The sequence below is a fragment of the Watersipora subatra genome, chromosome 7 (genome assembly GCF_963576615.1).
Source record: "Watersipora subatra chromosome 7, tzWatSuba1.1, whole genome shotgun sequence".
Classification (NCBI taxonomy): Eukaryota; Metazoa; Bryozoa; class Gymnolaemata; order Cheilostomatida; family Watersiporidae; genus Watersipora; species Watersipora subatra.
In genome coordinates, this window is record NC_088714.1 from 54,750,336 (window position 1) to 54,775,837 (window position 25,502).

Here is a 25,502-nt window from a genome sequence, read left to right on the forward strand (position 1 = left end):
AAACATATAATCACACTACAGTCTGTTCAATAAAATAACCTGCTTTGCTAACATTTTAAAATCAATGTATAAATTAGCACACTGGATATACACACTTTATACATTAAAGATGGGCCGTTACCAAGTCTCCCTGGCACTAATTACACAGGGTATTAAAGTCTGGAGAGTCGGTTTAGCTCACATGACCTGCAGCAGATAATGCTATAAACTGGGTGCAAACAGAAGTTGTAGTAGACTATGAGCTGGCAGTTTGCCAAGTCTGGACTATCAGTGCACGAATCAGGGAGCAGACCTGAAATAAAGAGCAAAATATTTCATAATTATGGCACCCCTTAAAATAAACACACTTTTTAATTTACTATTAATTGAGTTATGACACTATGCACATCAAAATGAAGCCAGCGAAGTTCTACTCTCGAATATTATTAAATACCAACTGATATGTGCCTTTTTAGTCTGGTTCTGGTGTAACAAGGCGGTATCTGTATATTATTACAATAAATCCAATAAAAACCAATTATATATTCTGTGACAAAATTGCTATTTAACATGACGTTTAATATACATGAAAGTGAATTGGTGGCCTTTGGAATAATAGTAGTGTTTTAATATTCAGATAACCTGCCCTTATTGTTAATCACAGGAATAATAAAATGGCTGCCCAATAAATAGATTATATTTCTTGAGGATGCTTTTGGTGGCAGACAGAGTATCTACAAAACCTGATAATCCAATATGTATAGTATGTGTGGCCTGACAAAGAACATGAGTATGTACAGGATGTGTGGCCTGACAAAGAACATGAATATGTACAGGATGTGTGGCCTGACAAAGAACATGAGTATGTATAGTATGTGTGGCCTGACAAAGAACATGAGTATGTATAGTATGTGTGGCCTGACAAAGAACATGAAAATAACTTTCTGGGTGGTCCCATAATTGCGATCACTGCAGTTTACAAGAAAATGAAATTCTATTTGTTATTTTTTGAATGTCATAATGTAAATTAAGTATATCAGCTTCCTATTGGAACAGACACCTAAATATTTTTCAACACAAACTTGCTCCAGTGTTTAGATTTGAATCAAACCAAATGCCATCCATTATTACTAAAGCATTTTGTTTCAACTGGCACTGAACGGTCAAGTTACAGATTAACAACTTTTGTATAAAATCCTAATGAACAGAAGCTAGCCTCAGAACCTTATTATTTTCATAAACAAAGTCATAAATACTATATTTACTTATTTGCACACATATGCTTTGCAACGAAATATTTGAAAACAGAAAATAGGGCTTAAAATTCTTAGGGGTGTTTGTTAGTTTACCACATACATGTATTTATCTACCGACTAATCTGTCTGTATAGCATGGTGGAAGAAACTCCTGGCTGTTGCTAACTTCTAAATTTGCCATCTTTTAATATTTTTAAATCCTTTGAGAATTCAGTTTTATTATTGAATTGCGAATACCTACCGCCCCTAGTCAAGTTTCTAATTTAGCTGAAGTTTCTAATTTAGCTGAAGTTTCTAATTTAGGTGGGTTCCTATATGATCACTTATCATATTTTAACGTATGATGCATGACAGCAAAATCTACTTCTTACTTGTTGCCGGTTTCACTTCTATGGTAGTCGTCAGCGATAGCGCCTCATGCTCATTCGTCGCAATGCATGTGTAGAATCCAGAGTCGTCTTCTTCTAAATCTCTTATCTCCAAAGTATGATCTGCAAAAAAGCGGAGAAACCTCATAGAATTGATCACTTGCGATTTCCAAGTCAGCGAATAGTTGAGTTAGATTTTTTTCTCTCCCACATTTGTTAGTGATTTACTCCTCGTTAAACAAAGATTACATGATTTAAGATTTCCCAGTTCTTTTGAATGTTAGCGCACCGTTGCTCTTGTAATTTTTATCCAATTGAATATGCACATGCATACTTGCGATACTTAACAGCATCACTTTCTCACTATTTATAAAATAAATAATAGCCTAGAGCAAAGGATCCCGGTTAGGGGTGCGAGCTGTTGTTCGCACCCCTCGCAGGTGTGCGTGAATCAATTTTCATCTCATCTATACATCAGAAATAAATATTGTAACATCAACCCTGAAAAGGATCTGCACGTTTCACTCACCCACAAGCAACAACGCTTCGATCTGATAACAGCAAAAAGGAGGCAAGAAAAAAGTAAAAGATCATAAAGTTAGTTGCTTTTTCATATGTTGCTGCCGTGTGAGAATGTTAGGCCCTTCTTAGAATGACCTTCAAATAACTGTCAGACGAAGAATACAAATATTTTAGTAATATATTTTACCCACAAGCGTTTCGAAAGTTTATATTTTGCTTCCAAGCTGCAAGGTTGTTTCAAACTATGAATACCAATTAGCTATCAAAGTTATCAACTGTTTAAAAAACGTTAAAAATGTATTTCCATCAGTGAAATGTGGGGTGAGATGGTGTGTGCAAGCATTAATGCTTACATACCCTTCCTTTATATTTCAATTGCTACACTTTCAAGACTGTGATCAATAAAAGATTAATATAATTGGAATAGTAGTTACCTACATATATTCTAAATACCATGAAACCTCTAATTGAACGCCACCTCTATTTGAGCGTCTCCTCGATTTGACTGCCACTATGAAGGAAGGGTTCAAAAAAGATCGTCATAGCATTCAGTTAGAGGTTTTACAGTATGTCTGTTTTTCATTATGACTTCTGTTTCATTCAAAAGCAAGGGATGTGAGATTGTCCTCATCAGCCGTAGTTCATTTGACGGTGACAGCAAATAGGAAAGCACTGGTACAGATAAACTCTCTCGCTGTTATCAAGCTAACCTGTTATAGTAATCCTTGAGTCATATGGTAGCTTCTGATCAGTTTTTAGCCATTCGACCTTCGCTGGTGGAAAGCCCTCTGTTATGCAGGCAAGAGTGAGAGTGTCTCCTTCGACGTAACTCGAGTTGTGGTCCTGCAGGGATACTCGCAGAGTCTCTGTAATTTAGCAAAACTGTCTATAGGGTGATTAGCTCAGTAACTTATCAGGTTGCTTCTAGTTTAACGCAATTCAGACTACTGGAATTTTCTCAACAACACACAGGAAATGAAGTTTGACTGCCATATGTCATGTCTTTGCTGCAACTTGGTTGTTGAGTAAAATAAACAGGTATCTTGAGTTTTGTTCCGGCTATTTCCTAGCCTGAACTATTTCACCTAAGCTGGTAGAGATTAAGCCTCTCGCGCCAACGCCCTAGTTACAGGCCAGACACTCTAACATATCTGACATGAATGTAGACAACCTATGGCTATTGGCATGTCTGGAACAACCTACGACTATTGGTATGTCTAGAACAACCTATGACTATTGGCATGCCTGCTCTACTACTCTCAATAATCTTTGACAAATACCACCAAATATTGACTCAGCAGTATAATAGACAATTTTAATAATAATATTGACTCACTATATAATTAGAGAGAAATCAGTTTTAAAGATCACAGACTATTCTTTACTGACCTCTTATCTTGAGAGTGAATGTTTTTGAGGCAGAGCTCACTGGGTTTTTAGCGATGCATACATAGTCACCAGCATCTTCCACGGAGACATCATAAACAGTGAGAGAGTTATCTTCCCCGATATTGTACTTTCTATTGCTTTCAGGTAAAACTTCTCCTTTGTTTATCCAGAAGATATCAGGTTTAGGAGTGCCGAGGACCTTGCATGGTATCGTAACTTCTGATCCTCTGGGGCCGATGTACTCCGCCGGTGCCTCTAACATAATGACGCCCTCTGCAAAACCAACCTTACTGTTTTTATTTTACCAGAATCAACCTGGAGTGTGTAACATCTTCAGTAAAACCCCATCATTAGCAATAACCACAGATCTGAACCAATCTTTTTACAATGTTTGTGAAACAGCTTTATGAACTGTTTGTTCCAAGATTTGATTTAAAATGTCTACTGCTTGCTACCTTATGATACTAAAATAAATATCTCTGATTTGAGCAGAAGTTATAGCTAAAATATTGAGATAAAACGCCAGACTGACGAACAAATGCTTGTTCTTTTCATCTGAATAGAAAGCTTATATTGTATTACATCATATTAAATTATATCTATTATATATATTAGATTACATCATTTCTATGCTGTAATTTAATATGCAATATAATGTATATTATATTACACTGCATGTTTTATTATATTATATCATATTGCAGTATTTTATATCATACGATGTCACATTATATCATAGTATTCTTTTTTTAAATTGTATTATTTTATACTATAGTACGCTATTACTATTGACAAATAAAATTATTGATACAAAAATCTTTGTATTATAAGCACCCTTCAAACATAGACATCATAGACATCATAGACATCATAAACATCCTAAACATCATAGACATCATAAACATCATAACCCTCATAAACATAATAGACATCATAAACATCATAGACTTGAAGCTTATATTTTATAGTGTTGTATTACATCATATTGTGTTATATTATACCATATTAGGTGATATTATATTATCATAATATATTATCATATTATATTATTTTATCTTCTACAGTGTCCCAGCATACCATACTATTTTTCTTTTAAATGATATTAATTTATATTATAGTACGTTATTACTATTGACAAATTAAATATTGTAACAAGCCAGAACCAACAAAATTATAGATCATAGAAAAAAAAGATTTTGGAGCAAAAACTAGTAATAAATTAAATTAAATAGTTCTAGAATTGAACAGCCATACAATTTTGGTACAACTTAGCATTTAGCGTTGTTGATACGTAGCAAGTGACATTGCTAACTATACTGAGCAGGCCAAACTAAATCTATGTACAGGCACATATTTCACTACTCACCACCATGTAAACAGACAGGGTTTCTAAACCAAGGTTACGTAATACATAAAAAGATGCAGAGCAGTGTTACCATGAATAGTGAGGGTCAAGTACTCATAGACAGGGTCACCAACTCTGTTGAAGGCTCTGCAGATGTATTCCCCACCATCTGAAGCCTGCAAGTTTCTGATGGTAAGAGAGTGATCGGAACTTACTGAGGTTCTGTCACCAATCACCAGAGGCCTCCTGCAGTCAGACCATACGCTCAGATAGAACAGATCAAGACAACTCTCACAGGTATACGATGAAAAATTTAAAAAGATTTAAAAAGCTTAGAAATTCTGTAGAATTTATTTATTGTTAGTATCCTGGCAGTGTAGTGTGCTGTCAGCGATTGTCAGGTGGGCCAATGAGGCACAGAGAATAGGTATGCGCACAATTATTCTGATATGCCTCAAGGCATTGATTAGTGTAGGTGTTGGAGTGACAAGCTTCTAAACTAAATGCCGTGAGTTCGACTACCACGCAAAACAATCTTTAATCCTCTAACCCTGTTTTCAGACGAACAGTCACACATACTCTCAGTATATTAAAGGTTATCATTTTAAATAAAAATAAGGTGCTGCATTATTACTTAGTAATAACTTACTTATTACTGAGTTTATTACATAAACTCAGTTGATTTTCAAGATGCAAGATTTTTATATATTTGTATTTATCCTTCTATACATATGAAAAACATTGTTTTCTATTCTGTGAAAAGAATGTTTTCCTTCATACATGTGCTACATATGTACTACATCATGTTTCAGTTTATGAACTTTCTGTTACTACAAACTTCAATTCACTATCCCAACTTCTCCATAATATTTTTAGATTACCAACTTCTGTTCAACTCACTAAATAATTCCTGATTTCTGTCTTTTTATTTTTTTATTTTTTAGCTTGTAATAAAAAACATCAGTTTGTTGCTGATTACCAAGAAAAAGTTATACAGACATGGAAAATATCTGACGAGTTCCTCAGTTCCAATTAGAGTTTCAATTGCTCGCATGCGTAAATTACACATTGCCGGAAGGTAACCATCAACAATAGATGTCTATGTGTGTCATGGCGTTGTGTCTGCTTAGTACAAAGCAACCTCTAACCTTGCTTATTACCTCTAAACCAGACGGATATACACGGCTCCTATTATAGTAAAGTTTAACTTTATTCAGCTAATGGAGCTGCACTGCGACAAAAATGTCCACCTTGACAATGCTTCTTGAGCTGTTTGGATATTTGCTGTTTAAAATATTCAAATCACATCTCCAATTTGCCTCACCATCCACTACATTCCAGCTTCCCCAGTAAATCCACTGCATCTTACACCAGACACCAAAGCCTAACCATTTTACATTATAGAACAGTGTTAGTTAAAAAGAGCTTTTCTTTCAATACACATGTTTTTGTTTCAATGTCTGATTTACTTTAAACTCTACTAATCGGTGTATATAGGGTCAATATCTATCTACAAGCTAGTAATCTTGTAATAGTTAGTTGTAATAGCTAGTAATAGTAAGCTATGTAGCTAGTAATGCTCGGCCCAGGATACATCGAACATTATAATGCAGGATAACCATCCATAGAGTACAAGCCTTTACTGCCCCAATATTTTGATGTAGCTAGGAGCTTCTGCGCAGCCATTCTCAAAAACACCGCCTTCAACTTAATGTGTGGTACAAACATGTACCGCTTAAGCTATTGTACTTGGCTACTCACTTATGTAGAAAAGCATTTACTGCGACGCTCTCAGGATAATGGTATCTATAACGGAAAATCTTATTATTTACATACGGGCGCAATAGACTATTTTGTCTAATCAAATCTGATGCAAAAATCTGCAACTTATTCGTAGCTGGTAACATTCAGCCTGTTGGGCTAAACGGATAAAAACACCAAACATAAGCAATAAAGTTAGAGTCTAAAACAAACCTGTTCTTATACCAAACCACAATAGGTTTTGGAGAGCCAAGAGCATTGCAGGGAAGTACCACATTGCCCCCAGCAGTTCTGACATACTGTGAGCCAGTGCCGGTAGGTCGTGTAACATAAGGTGCTACATCTAAAAGACAAGAATAGTGAAATAAGAATTAAGTAACAATTCTCTATGAACAAGTCAATTTATTCCTTTCTAGTATCCTAGCAGTCCGGTGCGCCATGAAAGATCATCAGGTGCAATAACTATATGTACAACTAGCAGAATGTCCGGTGTTGCACGGGTATTAAAAAACAGCTTATAAACAGTGGCGGGTGATGTTGTTGTCTGCCACTTGCCATTAGCCTAGCACATTGCCAATGGCTAATTTCAGCAAGATAGTATCTGTATTGCTAAATTTACTACTAAGAGCCGTGATAGCAAGCTTTAGTGACGTTGCGCCGTAGCGTAATGCAGAGTCAGTATGCTATTTTAATCTAGATAATCACTCATATCACCCAATGAATTCAATGCATCTACCATAGCTCAATTGGTTAGCTTATTGCATGATGAAAGGGAGGTTCTGAGATCAAATCTTTGGTGATACAGATTGTTCATTCTAAGATTTTATTAGTTATAGCTCGACAGACCAAATCGCAGAGTGAATGAATACCAGATCGAGACACTAATATTTATATATATAGATTATTCCTAAAATGCATTAGGATGATTAGTTGGCGCAAGTGTGTCAATCTACAAAGGATGATGTCATGAGTTTAAATATCGTATAAAGCAATCTTTTTCCCCAAAATCCAACCGTTTCTTTGAACAGGTGGACATAGCTCTGATGATGGTAAAGATTTCGCCAGACAAAAAAACTACTCAGCTCTGTAAGATTCCATGCATGTACTACCATTTGTAATTGTCTATAGCTAGTCATCCAAAAGTCCAAAACTAAATGATTTTCTGATCTCTTACCAATGAAAATAGCTAAACAGCAATATTTAATGTGCTCAGGCTATCAATGAATAACTAAACTTGAAGTCATAAATGTTTTTGTCATAAAATTATGCCAGAGCCAGTCTTCGAATCTAACCATCTATGAGGCAGTGTATAACTGACCTAGATTACAAATATAGTGGAAGAAACTGTTACAGGTACTGAAAGAAATAAGGTTGATTTAAGCTATTGAATATACCCTTGAGACATGTATATATTAATTTTATGACATTTTTGCATAAGCTATATTCATTCCTATAACTGAACCTTGGTAACTAAATATAAATTCCATTTTCTTTCAGTATACCTCCTGATTCTCCGTCCTCAATGCATACAGGTTCAGCGGTAGTTGTGCAGTCCAAGATAGAAGTGTTAGTACAGTCTTTCCTCTGTACGACACAATGTGTTAAGACCTCATTGCAAGAAATGAGCCTACAAAGATCTCTACATTGACAGGTAGCACAGCCACGGCCATCAAGAAGGAAACCATCAGGACAGGAGTTGAAGCAGGTTGGTTCCGGTCCACAGACGTCTGAATATGGAAAATAATGAAAACCAAAATATATACAACAAAGAATACAAGGAGAAGAGAAATACAAGGACTGTCAATCAAATAATAGTGTAATGCTAAATGGAATATTCTGAAGTAATTAAAGTTTCTCTAAAAAAGCAGCGTTGATGCCAACAAGTTATTAGATCGAGGTGATCTTAGAGCTGCAAAAGGTTTTATCTTAGCGAAGAAAATGTCTACAGCTTCATAGAGTTGACATAAGTAAATATGTCTACAGTTCCATAGAATTGACATGAGTAAACATGTCTACATTTCTATAGAGTCGACATGAGTAAACATGTCTACAGTTCCATAGAGTCGACATGAGTAGACATATCTACATTTCTATAGAGTTTACATGAGTAAACATGTCTACTGTTTCATAGAGAGTTGACATGAGTAACCATGTCTACAGTTTCATGAAGAGTTGACATGAGTAAACATTTCTACAGTTTCATAGAGAGTTGACATGAGTAAACATATCTGCAGTTCCATAGAGTTTACATGAGTAAACATATCTACAGTTCCATAGAGTTGACATGAGTAAACATATCTACAGTTCCATAGAGTTTACATGAGTAAACATGTCTACAGTTTCATTGAGAGTTGACATGAGTAAACATATCTACAGTTCCATAGAGTTGACATGAGTAAATAAATAAACTGCTATAAATAACTGCGGAGTCGCATTTATAAACGGCAGTAAATAAGCAGCCCCAAATGTTCGACTAGCTAACTGAGCAGTCATTGTATTTATTAGTAAATGATGCTAGCAAGAACTTTTTACTATGCGTGTTTAGCACATATTAGATGAATAGAATTCTTGCTTATCTCAATCGTATTTCTTTTAAGTTTTTGAGAAAACAAACAAAAATCGTTGGAATTTGAAAACGGATTTTGGCATACAATAAAAATGACTTCTCCAGGTGCTAGTATTTTGTACACTGTACTGGAAAGAAATCTAATTGCTCATCAAAACATTTTAGGGCTTCAGATCAAGGTGTGAACCAGCTTATGGAAAAAGTGGAAGAAGAGAGTGGATCAAATTTACATTCTAGTGATTTCAGTTTAGACTGTACAGTCATACCTCGACATACGAGCTTAATGCTTTCTAGGACTAAGCTTGTATGTCAATTTTTGTGTCGCAAAGCAACATTTTTTATATAAAATAACTAAATACAAATTAATTGTTCACATTTATAAAAAACATTTTTAAACAAGATATTACAATGAAAATATGGGTTTTCATCCTTCTAAATCACTAACTACACTTTCAAAGTAACAAATACCTAACTACTGGTTATGATCTACAATAAAATGTAACATTACTATGTACATTATTGTATGGAGTTCCTATTTTGGGACAGACACTGTGTATATCAGTGGTGTGAGAGAGACTGATCAATTTTAGGTAGATACACTATACTTGTGTAAAATAGCGCAAACTTTAAATTTAACTTACATGAATTTAGCTTACTAAATACTCAGTTTAAATAAATCTTAATCTTTTACCAAACTTAATTCTAATTTTGTCTTTGTTTTCATTTTGTTCTAACTTGGCATTTTTTGCTCCGCTTTTCCAGTCAATTTCAGCTGGTTTTGATAAAAATTTTGTTGAACAAGTTCCATGAAAAAAACTGAGCGATGCCGTTTTCGAAAGGGTCTCTTGCATCCTTGGCCACCTAAGAGCAGCCACATCGGCATACTTCTCAAATGCTCGTATCTCAATTTTGTTTCGCAACTCAATTCAAAAATGTGCTCGAAACTTTGCTTGTATATTAAATTTCTCGTATGTTGGAACATTTGTGTGTGTGACTGTAGTTGTCTTCAACTAAATCTTTCTAATCACATTATGTGAGCAGCATAACAGCTAAATCAGAGTTGACGACCCCCAAAAAACTAAAGCTGTTCAAGAAAAGGTGACCAGGGTAAAAGGCTTTACAAAGAGGACATCACATTGCACGGCTGCTGCCTGCTGACCTCTACTGCTGCTTGTTTCTTCTTCCCCCATGCAATGCTGTCTGCAAGCTGTCAGAGTGGCAAATCTGTTTGCATTTCCTTCACAGCCAGAGTATACAAATGCTCGACAGTTTTTCCGTCTGCTGTCGTAGTAGTAGCTTAACATGAGGTCTTCACATGGTCCTCGTGCCACAGGAAGTTCGCACACCCTCCTATCCACTCGTCTGATTGGTGTAACCACTACAAATACTTGGTATTGTTAAATTCTTACATAAATTATTATCTGCTTAAAAGTAGCACAAAGTGCTTCTAAAAAAATAATGAACTAACTATTGGAAGTTGTCTCCTCAGAACCTCTCATATATCTCAAGCAAGCTATTTCACACATCGCTCTTGTCTCAAACTGGTTAGCGTTGCCTCCGCATCCCGAGTATGTAAATCGCACGCACTCAGATGTTGCAACATCATATCTGTACATGGGTATCTGGTCATAGCACTGGCCTGAAGCTAGAGGTAAACTACAGATGCCTACAACAGATAGCTAGAGTAAAAATATGAAATTAAGCATGATAAATAGCGAGTGATATTCTCTTGAAATTATTTTCTATTTTATAGCATAACCAGTTGAAGAAGGAAGCTAATGCTCAGTAACAATAGAAATGACACAATTATAGAGATCATTGTGACAATGATCACAATTATAGAGATCATTGTGACAATGATCACAATTATAGAGATCACTGTGACAATGATCACAATTATAGAGATCACTGTGACAATGATCACAATTATAGAGATCATTGTGACAATGATCACAATTATAGAGATCACTGTGACAATGATCACAATTATAGAGATCATTGTGACAATGATTAACATGTGTCTGGCATTAGTGCCTGGCTACGCAGTGCAATGTTTACATTACTAGTGAAACATTACTAGGCAGGCTACGAAATAATATGAAAGGTGCCAATGCCTAGGTCAAAATGCTTCACAAAGAATCATAATTCTTCAATAAAAGATCAACAACATGACAACAACATTACTGTGTAAAGTAAATTTTAAATTTCAGTTTTTTATAACAAAGTTAATGAAAATCAAATGAGTCTTAAAAATGGCACCAGATAGAAGGATACCAAGAGCCAAACTTTTCCATAATTATCTGTTGCATTTCACAAAAATTATAATGGAAATTAAATAGCGTAAGAAATATAAAATATAAAATATAAAATATATAGAAATATATAGAAAAAATAGAAATATAAAACATGACAGCAATTACTTTTTATTTAATTGATTTTTAGCATTTTGACTAAGTTTACAAAACAAACATTGCAGCAACCTAAAATAACACTGCTGGTAATTTCCTAGTTTCTTTTTGTCATCTAGAAAATTCGTTGAATTTCAATACTATCTGCCTAAAAAGGCCAACTACTACCATTGGAAGACATGACAGTTTTAAGCATTGATCAAACCTGCTAACGCAAAAAATTTGATGTCCTCAATGAGTTTAAGGAACTTGAGCCAATCATAAATGTGAATAAAATTTCATGTTGATAATCTGGTCTCATTTGGTAGAAACCAACAGTGGCCGGAGAAGAATTAAAATCTCTGATAATTTACTGGCTACACTTTACCATACAATCTCTAAGATCTCTCCGAATGTACTATTAATAAACTTGATATGTGTTCTTCAGCTTCAAGTCAGCAGCAGCCATGTAGAAAGAATAATGAGATGCAATTATTGAAAAACCGAGGGTAACTTGGTAAGCGAAGACTTTAGACTAAGTTCCTGGATAAGCGTCTTACTCATAGTGGGGCACATTCTTGAACATTCATCTTTGGTTCCAAATCTGTTCCTGTTTCCTTGACAACCGCGGTAGGTAAACTGCTGACAAGAGCCTTGCCGCCTGTCATAAAACCACTGTGACTTAAGGCTGAGAAAGCCGCTACTGCACTCCACTCCCTGGTCCACATCCATAGAGCAATCATCTGTAGATAGGAAATAAGTGATGAAAATCAACAAAACATTACATCGTTGGGATAGCTTCAATTATAACTGTATGAAAACGTGGTAGAATAAGGATAACTCGGGTGTAGTTTTACTGCTATTACAAAAGTTTTTAAAAAGGTCTTGTTTTTCATACTTTTACCAAAACATTCCGATTTTAAGAGAATATAGGACTGTAGAAACTTTAAGGTTAACTTGCAACAAAAATCACATTACAGTTATTTGATATTAAAAGATTCACCATGTCTTACTCTGTTGTGTTGTAGGTGCAAAATATGTGGGAATGTGATTACAAGCTCTTAGAAGCTCAAAAATGAAAAGCCGCCATAGATTGGAATCTGTTTATTTATCTGACGTAGTCATTACAGTTTGGTTATTGTCTTGTCACGTGATGTTCTCACGTGAACTGAAAGGCCAATAAACAGCTCAATATAACACTTTAAAACTAAAAGATTAACAAGGAGATATGATTTAGCTGTACACACATTTTATTTCATGGCCAGTTTTGAATAGCTCTACTGAAACACAGTGAACCTAGCAAACGATTGGTGAATGTAATTGATTTAAATCTTATTGAGTGAATCGAATGTCTGTGGTGGACTCCGGGAAATGACTTTCTGTTAACGCACTGTTTTTATAAATACTCCTAGATATCTTGCATGTTGTGTTTGCTCTTTTTTTGTATATCGTAACGTTAATAATTTGTCTCTATTTATATCTATGCCAACGTATTAGCGGTTCTGTTATTCTTATTTTTATATGATTTCCTACTCGGTCCTATTATCTGGAATGGGTAATCTGCGTGTATATATAGGGAGCGCTCTCGATGAGAGTGCAGAGACATAGTCGTAAGCTCCCCACGACTAAAGGAATTTCCTTCGGTAATAAAAACGAAAGAAAATCCGTGCTAAGTTAAACCGTGCCTGAGTAAAGGCCGGATAAATCCTTTACCTTTGAAAATAATTTTTCAATTTTGTAGACAAGTAGAAAAGCTAATAATGTATATTAGTCAAAATGGTGTACAGTTTGATAGCTTATTGCAAATGAACATCAGGCAATACGCTAGCAGAATAAATGTTCCAAATAGTTTAAAAATTTGTACATTCTGACTGCTTTTAGCCTCTGTTCTGCAAATAGTTATCTTTTTTAGCAGCTGTAGTAATAACCAGCCATAACATTGCTGGCCAGCAAGGATCAAAGGGTTGTGATAGAGTAACAGTATGTTATTTGTGTAAGTTTTTATACCGGACACCAAAGCTATAGAATAGATGACACATACTTGGAGAGCTAGTATAGGAGAAGACACACACATCACACTACAGCTATATATCAATGTTGGTTAGAGTTGTATACATCTCTTGATAAGGTGAAGACTGTTAAAAATTTTCATCATGACAAGACAACTTCGAAGTGCAAGAGCATTTATGCTGTAATAGCATTAGGTTCACACCGAATGTTTACATTTTGCTTTTTTCAAATCATAAGTAAGTGTCGTTACAAAAGTTCTTAAGTAAGTCAATCATACATTGTGTTTCTGCGCTTCAAATGGGTTAAGAGTTGCTTTCTCTCTGAATCATAAAAAATCTGAATGCATTTAATGCTATTTTGCTTTGCTAATTTGTGTAAAGGTATTTGTTATGAGAGTACTTCAACATCATATAAATACTCACTGCTGATGGATCCAAATCGATCGTACTTGGCTAAGCTCTCCCCATTGAAGGTAAAACAATTTCAGTACACAACTAAACAGGTATCAGCTACAAAAACATTGTACTGTTGCTCACTACTGTTTCTGCTTGACTTTTTACCTTTAAATTAACGTTTACATGCCAAGGTTGGGTTGCTCATAAGAGGGTGATGAAATAATTACTTTTTTAGTTCAATTAGTTGATTAGACGTGAATTAAAAAGTGATCGTGACCAAAAAGCGAGAATGCTTTAACAAGTTTGGTTTTGAGGAGTACATCGCGAATTTTGGAAAAATCTATTGCGCAACTCTGAATCGTTGAAACAGGGTGCAAATTCATTGACAGCAGGCAACTCCAAACTCATTCAAAGCACGAAAACACAGTGAATGGGTGTTAGTGTTTTCATTTATTCATCCGTTTCTGGCTAGAGTAACTCACCAAAATTTGGGATCTTCTTGTCACATGCCTGGATGCACTCTTCAAAATTCAAGTAGTTGTTGGTATTACCTCCGCATCCACTGTAGACAAATATCTCACAGCTCTGAGTTATATCATTGTAGTGCCAACGAGGATAGCTGCCAAAGCAATCACCAACTGACACTCCTCCTGAACATTGCCCTGCGTGAGAGTGTAATGATGACACAGAAGTGTATGTATGGTAGAAAATTGACCGCATGAAAAAATATGAGCAGACAGAATTTTGAAAAAATTAGCTTTTGATGTCACTTAGCCAATCATTGAAGCTTTCAAGGCTATTCATGATCAATTATAGAAGGTTTTAATACCACTCTCAACCAATCATTGAGGTTTTCAATGCCATTCATAACCAATCACAAAAAGGTGTAGTGCCACTCTCAAACAATCACTAAAAAGTTTAATATAACTTCAACCAATCACAGAAGGGTTTAGTTCCACTGTTAACCAATCACTGAAGGGTATAATGCCACTTTTAACCAATCACAGAAGGGTTTAATGCTACTCTCAACTAATAAATTAAACTTTCTCAAAGCTAAAAAAGAGGCTGAGATCTAATCAAGATTGATCCTAAACATTTAAAATCTCTTCAGCTTCATAAAAATGTGTAAATCACTATAGATAAGTTTTTAAAATTATTAAATTGCATCAGTAGTTGTGAAAACTGTCGTGCTATTATTGATAATGACATTTATTTCCTTTTGTCTGAACTTTGTAAATGAAAACATTCTAGAAAATTCTTTTGAAAAACTGCAAAGAGTTCTAAATGGCAGAGTTTTGTAGCCATATAGTCATGTAATCAATTACCAGACAAGCTGTCAGTAATGGAGCACTTGTTGTTACATTCCAGCTCTGTTGTAAATCTGTTAGCCGTGCCTCCACAGCCGCTATACATGAAGCTATGACATTTGCCACTTTCTGGGCTATAATAATAGGATTCAATGGCTCCATCACACTTTCCTTCTGATTTGGGCAACAAACAGACATCTGCAAAATTGAGAAAACAATTCCATACATTAAGTGCAACACTTTCTAAATTTTATTTTACAATATTAAATTTATTAAAATCTGTAGTTATGTTTGGCTTAGACTTGAATAACTCAAAACCAAATGTATTTGAAAACCTCTTCTGCGGAATTTAGGCGTAAGAGAAAATAGTTGTCTACCACCGTATCTTGTAAGAATGAGAGCTCTAACACTTAAAAAAACAGGATATTCAAGTCTAAAACATTTGAAAAAGGCACAGCATATCAAGACTTAAAGACATGTCTAAAGGGTTGGTGAACGTGAAAGCTTGAGCAGGTGCTGTCAAGTACAAACATTAAGAGTGTCAGTGATAGTTAGCATGACATGCGTTATTAAAAAGCACCTGCAGCCACTCACCGCTAGCCTTGAAGCTCTCTATCTCGCATCGATCAATACAACCATCAACAGTTGCAAAATTGTTGCCATTACCACGACAACCAGTGTACACAAACTTGACACAGATCTCCAAGTGATTGTCATACCTCCACCTCATCATATCTAAGGAGTTGCCCTCTCCGCAGTTTCCTTCATCTTCAGGTAGTTTACACAAAGAACTGCGGTCTACCAACATCAAAGAAACATGAATGAGGTTTTTTGAAAGTAAACTACAGTAGTTCTGTAAGATAGTACGCAGCAGCAGAGATTAAAACTCGATGCCAAGTTAAGAAATTTTCAAATCTAGAAGTATGCATAGTGATAATTAACTGTAAAGAGTTATATTTATTCTAATTGAAAATGTACATCTCAAAAAGTATATGTAAATGAATAATTGAGTTTGTTTTAGAAATTAACAAAATTCAAGTTTTTTTTATCCGTATTCATGATTTTTAAAGTTATGTTGAAAGCCCTTAAACAAAGAAATTGAACACTTAGTTTGGGTCAAATTTTTCTGAAACTGACTGCTAAATCAGAGTCTTGACAACAACCAATCGTTTATCAATTCCTGTACTACGGGTTATATGAAAATTCACCAGGTCAGTCAGTAGACCTCTACTTACTGATAGATTTTTTTTAAAGCGAGAGAAAAACAGGAGAGTTCTGACTATCCTAACAATACGACTCTAAAGAGCCATCATCTAAAAAACAAAATAATGCAAAGCACAGCTTTATACAAGACTTCTGCTGCCAGACAACTACTGTAACACTGGTGATTGTAATTATGGGACATGCAAGTAATCTTTTTCATGTTTTTGTTATTTATGGCCTAAACACACTTTCTCTGTTCTCCCAAACCATAAATATTATACATGCCAGTATTTCAGACACTCTGTCAGCCACCTAAAGTATTCTTAAGAAATGTGAGTAATCCATTTATTGGGCACCTATTTTATCATATCCTGTGATTGATAATAACAGCTGGTCAACTGGTCATTAAGATGCTACCAATACCTTAAGGTCACAAGTTTACTTTCATATACATGTAGTTACACGTATAAATACACTCAAAAATCAAGTTAAAATTGGCCAATTCTGTTGAAAAATGTAAACTTGAATTTCATCGGAGTTTTTGTCATATCGTGCAAATACTGGTAAGTTACCCCAAAACCAGACTAAAAGGTAAATACCAGTTAGTATTTAATAATATTTGAGTGTAGGTCATCCTTAGCTTTTTATAATGTGCATGTTGCTATAATTCATCTAACAAGTACTTCAAAAACTATAAATTCATAACAAGTAGCACATTTTTTAAGTGATCTCACAATTACAATCAACACTGTATGTAGTGCAAAAGTACCAGCTCTGCAGGAAGTGCAAATAATAGGAGTTGTGTCTCCTGCATTGTGTGCATTGGGTCTCCTGTGTATCCTATATTAGGTGTAAGCATAGCTTAGGTTAGTTAAAAATATACATTGATTTTTTTTACACCTACCAGTTTCATACGCTGGAGCACAACTGCGTTCACAGCTGTTCTGCGTAAAAAAATTGTTGTCATTGGCTCCACAACCGCTGTAGACAAATGGCTTGCATGAGCCATCTAGGGAGTTATAGGCATATCTGGTGAGCACTTCTGAGCATGAGCCAGCCTGAACCGGCTGAAGGCAAACAGCTGGAAGATAGAAAATGATAAATTAATAGTTCAACACTAATCGTATTACAGGTTGTCTCAGTGAATCATTGTGTTAAGATCTCACTTCTAAGGAGTCACGATGTCAGAGTATCAGGATTCCACAGTGCCAAAAGGGTCACTCTGCTGATAGGTCAGTATTTATATACTGGTATTATAGTTTTGAAAGGACAGAATTTTAAAATATAATAGTAACAGTGTCAATGTGTCACACTGTTAAAGTGCTATAGTGTCAAGGTGTCAAGGTGTCACAGTGTCAAAGTGTCATACTGTTAAGTGTCATACTGTTAAGTGTCATACTTTCAAAGTGACATGCCGTCAAAGTGACATACCGTCAAAGTGACATACCGTCAAAGTGACATACCGTCAAAGTGACATACCATCAAAGTGTCAATGTGTCACAGTGTCAAGGTGTCACAGTGTTAATCTGTCACAATGTCAAGGTATCACTGTATCAAAATGTGCCCAGTGTCAATGTGTCCCAGTGTCAATGTGTCCCAGTGTCAATGTGTCCCAGTGTCAATGTGTCCCAGTGTCAAGGTGTTTCAGTGTCAAGGTGTTTCAGTGTCAAGGTGTTTCAGTGTCAAGGTGTTCCAGTGTCAAGGTGTTCCAGTGTCAAGGTGTTCCAGTGTCAAGGTGTTCTAGTGTCAAGATGTCCCAGTGTCAAGATGTCCCAGTGTCAAGGTGTCCCAGTGTCAAGGTGTCCCAGTGTCAAGGTGTTCCAGTGTCAAGGTGTTCCAGTGTCAAGGTGTTCCAGTGTCAAGATGTTCCATTGTCAAGGTGTTTCAGTGTCAAGGTGTTCCAGTGTCAAGGTGTTCCATTGTCAGGGTGTTCCAGTGTCAAGGCGTTCCAGTGTCAAGGCGTTCCAGTGTCAAGGTGTCCCAGTGACAATGTGTCCCAGTGACAATGTGTCCCAGTGTTAATGTGTCCCAGTGTTAATGTGTCCCAGTGTCAATGTGTCCCAGTGTCAAGGTGTCCCAGTGTCAAGGTGTCCCCGTGTCAAGGTGTCCCGGTGTCAAGGTGTCCCGGTGTCAAGGTGTTCCAGTGTCAAGGTGTTCCAGTGTCAAGGTGTTCCAGTGTCAAGGTGTTCCAGTGTCAAGGTGTTCCAGTGTCAAGGTGTTCCAGTGTCAAGGTGTTCCAGTGTCAAGGTGTTCCATTTTCAAAGGTGTTCCAGTGTCAAGGTGTTCCATTGTAAAGGTGTCCCAGTGTCAAGGTGTTCCATTGTCAAGGTGTTCCAGTGTCAAGGTGTTTCATGGTCAAGGTGTTCCATTGTAAAGGTGTTTCAGGCTCAACATGCCATACTGTCAAAGAGTCAGTGTCAAAGTATCAGTGTCAAGGTGTCGCTAAGTCAATGTCTCAAATGTGATGGATCAAAGTGATGCAACAATGGAAATTATATTTTCAACTTGAAAATTTAAGAACTTTCTGCCTAGCGTTCAACACCATTACGTTTAGGTACTCCCAAAAAATGGTTGTCAAAGCAAGATCTTGCCTAAGCAAGCAGCTCATGAGAAGACAATTCTTAGCTTTTTGTCTCATGCGAATGAATATCCCTTAACTGAATCCCTTAATGAAAACCAGGAGTTGTCATCTCTATGAATTTAACAAGATAAGACAAGGTAAGCAAGAGCTTACCTACAGTATCTTGTGTAGTAATTGGGCTACAAGTAGTTTCTAATTTGACACGCTATTGGTTAGTGAAATAAGCAGCATTTTCAAACTCATAGCTTTTTATAAATTGTTAAATTCTTATTCACATAAACTCCCTAGCACAACAAATTAGCTTTAGCATTCGCAACAGCACTTCATCTCTGTACAAGTCTAGCCAAATGCCAGACGTTGCACGGGTATTGAAAAAAACTTATAAACAGTAGCGGGTAATGTAGTTGCTTGCTACTTGCCATTAGCCTGGCACATTGCCAATGACTAATTTGAGTACGCTACTATCCGTATTGCTAAACTTACTAATAAAAGCCATGAGAGCAAGCTTTGGTGCCATGCATATTTTATCTAGCGCCATCCGTTGCATCTCGCGTTGCTTAATTGGTTAGTCTACCACTCGGTAAACGGAAGGTTCTGAGATTAAATCCAGCATTATGCAGATCTTTAATTTTTAGATTTTATTAGATATACGTAGCTGACCGTCAGTCTGGAAAGACCGAACGACAGACTGTGATATATAGATGAAGATGAATTACTGTTATAACTACTGTAGAAAAAAAATTAATAAAAAAATAGTTGAATTATGTGCAAACCTAAACTGAGCATGGCTAAGTATGAAGGCTATCTAGAGAGTTGTCTCTATCTAGAGAGAATCTCAGCTTCACTGGATTAAGAATCTATCCATAGAGTTACTTCAAGCTCAGTATTATTAGCTATCGAAGCTAAATATTTGTTCATAATAGCTCTCAGCTTAGCACCCTCAAATAAAAAGATAATCTGTAGATCTCTGCATCACAAACACAGATACTACCCATAGAGTTAACAAAGAAACCCTAATTAAAGATATGTATACATATTTCTACATGGGTGTCGAGTATTTATCAGGAGAGAAACAAGCTATGTTGGTACGAAACACACATGTTGGCAACTGCAAGTTACATGTACCTGGATCTATCCTTTGCTCTCTCATTTCCATACAGGATTGCTGACACTGCTGTTGGGAGGAGAAGCGGTTTTCATTCCCTCCACATCCACCGTAGTAAAAGGGAGAGCAGGTGCCAGATGTCATGTCGTAATGCCAAGATGGTATGAGTGACAGACACACACCGGTGTCCTTGGCCAGGCTGCATACATCTACGAAAACACGCCAAGATTAGTGAAAGGTAATAGCAGGTTGATACACAGAACTGCTGAACAAATGTACATGTGCATTGCGTTTCTATGAAAGAAGCAGACTAAATGATCATCAAAAGCTTGGCAATAATATGAATAAACGGTTTAAACTGCTAAAAAGATGTTGCTTCATAAATATTTTCATAGCTTAATACCATCAAGTAGATGGGTTATCCATAGAGCTATCCTATGCTCAGTCTTGTTAAGTATCAAAGCTACATATAGACCCACCCTAAATTTAGCAGCCCTATTTAGTGAAGTTAGTCATAGTTGCTCACAACTTAGCACCCCTAAATAAGAAATTAAACTATAGACCTCAGCCTAACAAAAACAGACACTATTCACAGAGTTACCAAAGAACTAATTCAAAATAATGCAAAATTATTTTAAAATCCAATCAAAGATTCTCAATCAAAAATATACATGTTTCTACTTTCAATTATACCTTGTTCTTCTGATTTGATACATCTCTGGTTGCAGAATTCTTCACTGGTGAACCTATTATCATTGCCATGACAACCAGAATATGTGAACCTCTCGCAGTTTCCTGTGCGTCTGTTGTACCAATACCTTAGGAACGATCCTCTGCAGAGACCCTCCTCCATTGGCTGGCTACACACATCTGATAACAACAGTAATCACACGTCGAGAGCTCTGGGGTCATCTCCGATAATGTGCTGACTTAGTCATTGTATTAAGCAATACATAGTATGTACTACATATATAAAAATTGAATTATGTAAACTCTGTGATGTTTGTATATTGACGATTATCAGGTGGTGCTGTCCTTAATCAATTCTGTTTCTAAGGTCATAAATTCCAAACTTTTGTAGAAACAAAATATTCAGCAACTAAAATTATAGCGACGAACTGATTAGTCAGCGACGGAAAGAGCAACAATAATAATAATACAAATAATGAAAACGACGGAAGAGGATAGACAAGACGGTGGAAGCATTAATAATTAAAGGTGAACGAATAAAAGGAGATAGCAGGTAGAGAACAAACAATAGACATGGGAAGTGCATTGATTAAGGCAGAGCCTTCTTACCTGCACTATTTGCTTTCATCATAGCTATAATATATATGAAAATTATTAATTACAAAACAATATGACCTTTGACTCACCTTTGACCCTTTCATCTGCCGAAGGCTGACAAAACTTGAGGCAGTCGGTTTGACTGACAAAGTTATTGTTATTGCCGGCACATCCGCCATATTTAAACTCATTACAAGTCATAAGTTCAGGGTCGTAGTGCCATCTCGTCAAGTCCTTATCACATCGTCCAGCCACAGCAGACAGATAGCACGCAGCTAGAATGAATTAGGCTGATCTATAGATATAAATCTCAATGCTTGTCCGTCCGTCTGTCCGTAGTTCCAGCTAATATTTAATTATCGCATCTCTTAGTTTTGTCACAGTGGTGCTATGAGATTGTAAACTCTCAAAGCTTTAAAGGAGTGGTCAAACAGCAACTGATCAGAAGCTACCTCTATGATCAGCCATCAACTCACTAGAAACATGCAATAGTTGCCCAATAACTCAGAGCTAGAAAGAATTCTTAACCCTTAGAGCCCTGGTCATTCTTGTCAATGCGTGTCAGTAACCCTGGGCAATTTGTCTGGGCAAAGTTTGTAAACTTTTATTAATAATTTCTAAAAATGTTCATAATACAATGATATTTAGTAAGACTAGTAAAAAAGTCAGGCAACCCACAGCAAATGTCATCTAACAAAAAAAAAACAATCCTATTTTTAGTATGTAAAGCATCATACTTTTTGCCGTGGACAAATAACATTCTATTTCCAGAGAGGACAACTGACAGCGCAACTGAAGAGTGATGTCAAGACATACCTGTGCCAGGGGGCTCTGAACAGACAGAGTCACAATGCTTCTTAGACTTGAACCTGTTGCTGTTGCCCTCGCAACCGCCATACCAGAATCTGCGACAGACGCCACTCGCACTGTCATAGTACCAGTTGATGGTATAATTGGCACACTTGCCAGTGTCACTCTTCAGCTGACAGGTGCCTACAGGAAGCTGACACCACTCAACAAGGGCTTTGACTTGTTTACAAGCAAAGACAGCATGATAGCATTTTAGTAGGCTTTGCATTCATTAATCAATATCTACATGTAAATATTACTAATATGCGAGCTGTCCAATGCGCTGTGAGAGATCGCAACTAACTGTACAGTATATTATTATATTATAAATTATTATTATTACTGTTATTCATAAATGCTGTGAGGCAGTCAATTGGCGCAGTGTTAGAGTGTCCTTCTACCAAAGTGTACGTCGTAAGTTTGAATCTCATACGATGCAATCATTTTCATAACATCCAACTGTGGCTTCGGACAGACAGACAGACAGACGGAGGGACAGACAAACAGACAGATGAACAGACAGATATGGCTCTTATTATAGTAAAGATTGCCAACACAGCTGCATAAGAAAAACGCCAAAAAAGCCGGCTGTAAGAGAAGTGTTAAAATAATTATAGGGTATAACACTCTCTGCGTAAACAAGAATAAACAATAATAATTATGATAACAAGAATAAACAATGATTACATGAATTCTTGTAAGCGATTCTTGTTTCTATCCTAAGCATTTAATTGTTAACAAATTTTTAGTTTTCCTTTAACCACAATCAGGCAGATTTTTCTTTGTACCTTTTACTACAACCTAATAATGAGTTCTCATGCTGTGTTCCCTTAGATCAGGACTTCTCGATTGAGGCGCGAGCAGCCTTAACGTGTGCGAGCTGTTGTTTGTAGGGCTGTAAGAATCAATCGTAAAAGCAGAAAAGTGTATTTGCCGCCGCAAAAACATGCTTATGTATATTCGGATTTTCATCTTTTTGATACATCAAAAATAAATATCATAATAAATAATAAATATCGTAATGCTGTGATCCAGAAAATGATCTGTGCATTTCACTTACTTACAAGGAACCACATTTTGAACAGATAATAGTGGAAAAGAGGCGGAAAAAAGTCAAAGATCATAAATAAATTGTTTTTATATGTTGCCGCTGTGTTGAAAACATTACTCTTCTTAAAATGATCTTCCAATAACATATTGTTTTCAGATATTTCGAATGCTGTTCATGTATGTTTGTTGTTCATCATGTTTGCACCTTTTTTGTTTCATCCAAAACAAGGGAGTGCGAGATTGCACTCGCCAGTTGTAAGGGGTTTGGCAATGAAAACAGATATGGAAGGACTGCCTTAGATACACCTGCCAGTTACATTCTGTTGTTGCATATTTACCTGCAAGGGACTTGAAGTCCTGACAACGCTGTGGACTCTCTCCAGTTTGGTCACAGAGTCCTGTATTCTCTACATCTGGTTTCTGCAATCCAATGAATAGGCAAAAAATTATTCTGCACCTCGTACCAGTACAAGTGCAAGTGTACAGACATATATATGTACCAGAGTGCATATATACAGTGGATACTTTAACTCACATATGTATATAGGTATGCTTACACTTCCCTATGACATGCTCTACCACTCATATGCACATGTACACATGAAAATAGACATAGAGGATTAAACAGCATACACATGTTATACACATGTGTGCTACAACATTTAAACCAAATGCAGTTCACACAATCACACATACACGATAATGAAAGTTTACATTCTATAAAAACTCACACGCATGCATGCGCACACACAAACACGCACGCGCAAACACTAACACAAACACGCACAAACACACACACAAACACACACGCATGTGCAAACAGGCACACACAAACACGCACGCATACACTAACACGCACGCGCAAACACACACAAACACGCACGCATGCGCAACCACACATACATACGCACACACGACATCTCTATATACACATAAGCATATATACATATTACACCAGCATGCATTCATATATCTTTTTATGGTGTTTCGCACCTACCTGGATGAATTCTGCACAGCCCTCGAAGTTGTCTCCCTCGGCTTCTGTCTCTCCATCAGGGCAACAGCCAAATCGGCTGACATCACAAGGCTGAGGATCACCGATGCATCCAAGGTACTGAGGGCCGACAGCAGTGGACACCCCATCGCTGCAGCAACCCCAGGGGCTAAACAAACAGCCTTCTTTCTCTGGGCAACCGTAGCCTCGAGGTCCAATGGCCTCAGTCAAACCGTCATCGCAGCAACCATATCTGAAGCAAGTGAACTAACAGAGTGTACAAATTACTCTGCGTATGGCAGCTAGGATAGATAAGTGTATACAAACTGTACAAGGCTTCATTGTAGGCCCATAAGGCAAACTATATCATCATTTACATTGTGATAGCTGTGAATATGTTGTACATAAATTCAGTCAATGGAATATATGCTTCGCTATCTGTAAGAGTAAGGTACGTTATTGTACCATGTCCTGTTTATTTGTAAGAGTAAGGCACGTTGCTGTATTATTTGCTAGTACAATAAACTTACCTTGAGAGTTCGCAGGAAGCTCGGGTCTGACAATCAATGTCCAAACACCTACTGCTCCTAAGTTCTGTAAACAGTAGACAGGTAGCTAACAGCAGGCAGGCAGCTAACAGACACACTTGTGTTTGAAAATAATTTCTCTGAGTATTAGTATTCAAAGTAACCAACAAAATCATTTACGTAAAACTCTTTACTAACTTGAAACAAACCGGAAAATTTTAAAATCATCCAGAAATAACTTGAAACAAGCTGAGCCATTTGGCTACGAAACAAAACTAGCAAACGCATCCATTCTTGCTAGTGTGCAGTATGAGTCGTACACATATCTATGCATACTTCTATGAGCGAAAATCTAAAATGTTTCTACTAGGTCCTTTTCAAAGGTTTATGCTTTAATAAAAATGTACACACTGGTGTAGTTAGTACAGAAGTGTTTTCAGCAGTAACACAATGCAAACAGCAATAAAAATGTATATTCATAAACATACCTACATACATTGATAGAATTAGAAGTAGACTTCACAGAAAAAGAAAGAACATGCCTAATTAAACTTGGAATAAAATAAATAGCAAATATACAAAAATCAGAAAAAATTATTGAACATTTTTAGCCCTAAATGA

At 36.4% G+C, this 25,502-nt stretch overlaps 1 protein-coding gene across 3 annotated transcripts in view; it reads right to left on the reverse strand.

Moving 5' to 3' along the window:
• Nucleotides 1-152: 152 nt before the first annotated feature.
• Nucleotides 153-25,502, reverse strand: part of LOC137399256 (papilin-like) — a 33,121-nt gene continuing 7,771 nt past the window's right edge. Inside the window, exons 5-25 of one of the 3 annotated variants that reach the window (XM_068085285.1) lie at nucleotides 24,885-24,948; nucleotides 24,358-24,607; nucleotides 23,699-23,780; nucleotides 22,278-22,454; nucleotides 21,474-21,497; nucleotides 20,868-21,044; nucleotides 20,195-20,383; nucleotides 17,393-17,569; nucleotides 15,880-16,083; nucleotides 15,304-15,483; nucleotides 14,461-14,640; nucleotides 12,134-12,316; nucleotides 10,655-10,852; nucleotides 10,346-10,573; nucleotides 8,123-8,347; nucleotides 6,834-6,963; nucleotides 4,951-5,105; nucleotides 3,515-3,787; nucleotides 2,836-2,991; nucleotides 1,607-1,726; nucleotides 153-292 (exon numbers count right to left, since the gene is read on the reverse strand). In XM_068085285.1, coding sequence (XP_067941386.1) covers nucleotides 153-292; nucleotides 1,607-1,726; nucleotides 2,836-2,991; nucleotides 3,515-3,787; nucleotides 4,951-5,105; nucleotides 6,834-6,963; nucleotides 8,123-8,347; nucleotides 10,346-10,573; nucleotides 10,655-10,852; nucleotides 12,134-12,316; nucleotides 14,461-14,640; nucleotides 15,304-15,483; nucleotides 15,880-16,083; nucleotides 17,393-17,569; nucleotides 20,195-20,383; nucleotides 20,868-21,044; nucleotides 21,474-21,497; nucleotides 22,278-22,454; nucleotides 23,699-23,780; nucleotides 24,358-24,607; nucleotides 24,885-24,948 — 3,512 coding nt within the window. Of the gene's footprint in view, nucleotides 293-1,606; nucleotides 1,727-2,835; nucleotides 2,992-3,514; nucleotides 3,788-4,950; nucleotides 5,106-6,833; nucleotides 6,964-8,122; nucleotides 8,348-10,345; nucleotides 10,574-10,654; nucleotides 10,853-12,133; nucleotides 12,317-14,460; nucleotides 14,641-15,303; nucleotides 15,484-15,879; nucleotides 16,084-17,392; nucleotides 17,570-20,194; nucleotides 20,384-20,867; nucleotides 21,045-21,473; nucleotides 21,498-21,550; nucleotides 21,737-22,277; nucleotides 22,455-23,698; nucleotides 23,781-24,357; nucleotides 24,608-24,884; nucleotides 24,949-25,502 lie in introns of all 3 variants that reach the window. The other 2 variants (XM_068085284.1, XM_068085286.1) reach the window with 2 other exon arrangements.